A 4,654-nucleotide genomic window follows, 5' to 3' on the forward strand; every position below is an offset into this window, starting at 1 on the left:
CTCCCTGTAGCTTTGGTTTCATTAGCATCAGGTAGACTAGATTGGAATCTTTGCAGTTGTGTAACCTTGGGCTAGTTATTTATTTTCTCCAAGTCTCATTTTTTTTTTTTTCATCTGCAAAATATAAACGGCAGGGCAAACCTCACAGAGTCACGAAGACTTAGGGAAAGACTCATGATTTTAATTGAGGAGTCATGTGCTAATGTAGTCAAGTTTGCACATGAGCAACGCTTGTCACATATGTGAGACTAGATCCTGGACCGTTCTGCTCAAAGGCCTCTAAGGTCAAGGTCACCCTTCTGCTCTTCTTTTGCAGTTTGCTTATTTAATCAGTTGATTACACAGAGTTGCTCCCAAACATGACACACAACGTTGTGTGCAATGGGTGAATTATTAACAAGTGCAGATGTCACAGCTGTTACAAAATTCTGTTACTTCAGGGACATTTAAAATATTTGGGGAAGGTGTATATGTTTTTCAAATTTATTATGCATATTATTGAAATAAACCTCTTGCTACTTGAGCTTCCCCTATAATTGAAACATTGATAGTTTTTATGTTAAATTTAAAATTAATGATTCCTTATATGAACTTATGCTGGCAAGCAAAAGAATTGAATATTTTTTCAGTGAGAGATAGGTGTGAATATATTCAACTTTGATGATGCAATTGATTATGGGTAAATGTGGTTGATTTTTTGGAAATTTCACATTACGTTGACGTATTGAAGTTTTTAAGATAAAACTTGGATACAAACTTGACTTTCTACTTAAGAAATTAGCTAGTATATTATAGTGTAAATTAAGCCATTTACTTACCTTGACTGACATAAATGAGGCAAGTGGCGTTGGCGTTTACATGTGGGAATAAAAGGAAGTTGGTATTTCATCCCCATGTTCTCAAAAAGGAAGTTAAGGTACAGAAAGAATATGTCTTGACTGTGATTATTCAGCTGGTTAGATGATTCAGCAAGATTCAGTTTCAAGTCTGCCACTGAAAACAAAGCAGATAATAAAAAATAAAGTGGGTAATATGAATCACTCAGTTGATTAAGTTTTCTACTTTTGTTTTTTCTAGAATTCCAAAATTATAAAAAAATTCTATTATAGTATCAGTTGATACTACCCATAAGCAGTACTTAGTAATATTGTAAAATAAATTTCATATTTTGTTTTGTTTTATCCAGTTTCACGTCTCTGTACTAGTTATTTTGATAATAGCTAAATCAGTATTATAATTCTAAGAATGAAAGAACAGTTTAATCAAAGGCAGTAATAGAATGAGAACGTGAACATTAAGGTCAAGTAGAATTAAGTTGAAATTTCTGCAAGTGTGTGATATTAGTTACTTTCATTATTTAGCCTCTAGAAGTCTTATTTTCCTATCTGTAAAGTGGGAATGAATGTATATTTCTGTATTCATAGTTACGGAAGATTAATTAGAAAATGAGTGGGAAATACATATTATTAGATCTGACATATAATAAACAAATTTGTGGAAACTACCTCAGTGACTGTGCACTAGTCACTTAACTGACAATTTCTATTTAATTCTCAGTTTCCATCCATGTCAGTAAAAAAGGGATAATAGTTTAATACTTATAGGCTTTCCTGAGAATCAGATGATAAAACATAAATGTTTAATATATATATAGTGTTAACTAATAGTGTTAATTTTCTTTAAAATCATACAGGATAGAAACTTAAATAATGTTTTATCCCTTGTTACAATGCAAGATCAAGAAAAACTATGTTATGGATTTGCTTGTGTTTCCATATTTTGGTGAACATCCTGTACTCCATACTCTTTAACCAATGACTTGGAAATACTTTTTTTTTTATTGAATAATAAGGGATAGAGGAATAAACCTAATTCTACCTAGAGTTCATTCCAAGTAGGTTCTTATTATTCAAAACTCCTCCCTTACTAATCTGCTCAAAACTACTAATTGGACTTTGTTCTGACTTAGTTTAAAATATTTTACATTCTCTAAGTACCACTTATTATCAGTGTTTATGAGCTCTCTGAGATGTTTGTATATACTAAGCACTAGTCGTTTCACTGACTCTTAGAGCTGGGAGTTTTCTGAGTAGCATTCCCTCTATTATCTCTGGGGACAGATGGTTTGCCTATATTCCACAAACCTTGGTTTATTAGCCAGGACATGTCTGATTGAAGAGGCAATTGTCCTTGGACAGCTCACTAACACAGTTCTTTCTTACACCATACTGAGATAAACTTTCCTGCAACTTGACCTACCAGTCTTTTTTTTTTTTTTTAATTTAAAAAAAAATATTTATTTATGCATACAGAAATACAGAACTGGGGTACAGGCCAGAGGTGCAGGGATGGTGAGAGGCTCCACCAGAAACAGAGTGGGGAGCGAGACAGGCAGATCTACAAAGTACACTGCTGAGGGGAGCAAAAGGCGGGTCAGGAGAGGTCTGCCACACGGTGTGGGACACCTCCCTGGCTGGGGATCGAACTTGTGAACTGGCTGTTTCTAGCGTCATAGTGCTGTGCTTTAACCTGTTGCGCCACCAGAGAGGGCCCTGACCTACTAATCTTAGTTCAACTCACCAAGACCTTAAGAACATGATTTCCTAAGCCATGTGATAATCTTTTAAATATTCGAAGATGAGGTCACACATTTCCAGTACCTCTTCTTCTCCAGGTTAAACAGCTCTCATTTCTTCAGCTGTTTTCATATCCTATGGTTTCAGGTCTTGTTAGTATTCAGAATGCTCTCTTCTGTGCGTTTAGTATCAGTGTTCCATTAAAACTGGCACTTACACATGGGTCCAATAATTGTCTGTTTGGTCTGATTTGTACCAACTCTTGTGGGTCTATTGGGACCATTTACTCCCCCTATCCTATTTTTATCATTAAGTATAAGATTACATTAGCTGTTTTCAGCAATGTCATCATAATGTTAACTGAGCTTCCTGTCCATTAGAACTCCCAGGGCTTTTAACATGCTCAGTCATGCCGTGTATCTCACATTATTGTCATGCTCATTTTGAACATTCTTTTCACTGCTTCACATATGCTTTGCTGAAACTAAAAAAAAACCTAGATGTGTGCCCTTTTTATTACCTATTCCCTTTAGCTTTGTAGAGCCTTCAGATTTGATAAGCTGACCATCTTTATCTTAATAGAAGTCTTGATTTAAAATATTGAATAGGGTAAATGGCAGGGAGAGTCTATGGTCAAAGATCAGATCACTCTTTTCATGTTAACACTGTTTAGTGATTTTTGATTGGAATCTAAACAGCTGTCACTTACTACATGCTGTCCTGCCTATTTTGCTCTACCTTCTTTGCAAATATCAATTGCTTTGTTTAAAGTTCACATGTTCTTTTAGAGGTGAATTAAAGTGCCTTTCAAATCTTTCTGACCTTCATATATGAGCAAATGGGTTGAGCATCCTTCATACAGAGAACAGAAAAAGAGAAAAGAAGCTGACAATGTAGGTGTTGTAGACAAAGGGAAGTGGCACCGACTTGCTGCCTCCAATTTTCTGGTCCGTATTCCTAAAGCAGGCTTTTGTCTAGTGCAGGTTTCCTTCCTTAGTTTGGTGCGCCTGGTATTGGAGGTGATAAAGATTCCCCCTGTTCTGGGCCTTCATCCTCTCAGAAGTTCTCACCCTTCATCCATCTCAGCTCATCTTCCCCAAGCAGGTACTTCTTGGGGCTTCCTTGTTTCTGAGACCCACTCAGAGGAGTTGAACCTTCAAGAGTATTATTGAGTTGATTTGTCTGGCTTCAGGGAAATTCAGTTTAGTAATATTAAAAAAATTAAGGCCTGATCTCAAATCAGTAAAGAAAGATTTTATCTTAATTCTTTTTCTCCACATGGTTCATTCTGAGTGAGAATATATTCTTTATAATGTTGACTTAAAATTTCCTAAAGGAGCAAACTTCTTTAGGAAATCACTCATGTAATAGCTAATAATGTCTCTTCTTTTCTCCTCTGTCAAGGGTAGGTCATTACAAAATCGGACTTATACCCTCTTTAGATCTGACAATTTGATTTCCTGTCAGAAAAAAAGTCGAGATTAACTTGGTGTGGCCTTTTTTAGGGAATATCTGTGGATGCGTTGAAGCCACCAATCATCTTTTTAGATTATTTAACAGCACATTGCTAGCTAATATGTTATTCTTTTCTCTTCCTGGGATGGATATACAGTAACTGATAGACAGTGCTTGGAATCTATCAGTCTGCCACTTTTGAGCATCCAGATTGCATTTACCAATATCCAGTTTACTTCCTGTTCACTATTCCTTAAGATTATTGACCTCGGGCCCTCCCTGGTGGTGCAGCGGGTTAAAGCAGAGCACTAAGAAGCTAAAGCCACTTCAGCATGAGTTCGATCCCTGTCCTGCTGCTCCCCTCAGCAGTATACTTTGTCAGTCAGCCTTTTCTACTCCCCACTCTGTCTCTGGTGAATCCTCTTTCTGCCCCTGCACCTCTGGCCTGTACCCCAGCTCTGTATGCATAAGTAAATAAATCTTAAAAAAGAAAAAAAAAAAGATAGAAAGAAAAAGATGGGCTCTCCCTGGTGGTGCAGTGGGTTAAAGCACAGCACTAAGAAACTAAAGCCACTTCCACATGAGTTCGATGCCCGCCTGCCCCGGAGGTGACCACATGGCGT

General features: G+C 36.8%; 1 protein-coding gene across 1 annotated transcript in view; it reads left to right on the forward strand.

Annotated features, from left to right (window-relative positions):
* The window catches only part of FIG4 (FIG4 phosphoinositide 5-phosphatase), a 91,743-nt gene that overhangs the window by 48,735 nt on the left and 38,354 nt on the right, over positions 1-4,654 (forward strand). Inside the window, exon 17 of the mRNA XM_004673758.2 lies at positions 4,586-4,626. Within this exon, the coding sequence (XP_004673815.1) occupies positions 4,586-4,626 (41 nt within the window). The remainder of the gene's footprint in view (positions 1-4,585; positions 4,627-4,654) is intronic.

This window comes from Condylura cristata, unplaced genomic scaffold (genome assembly GCF_000260355.1).
Source record: "Condylura cristata isolate star-nosed mole 26May11 unplaced genomic scaffold, ConCri1.0 scaffold00001, whole genome shotgun sequence".
In the NCBI taxonomy this organism is placed as follows: Eukaryota; Metazoa; Chordata; class Mammalia; order Eulipotyphla; family Talpidae; genus Condylura; species Condylura cristata.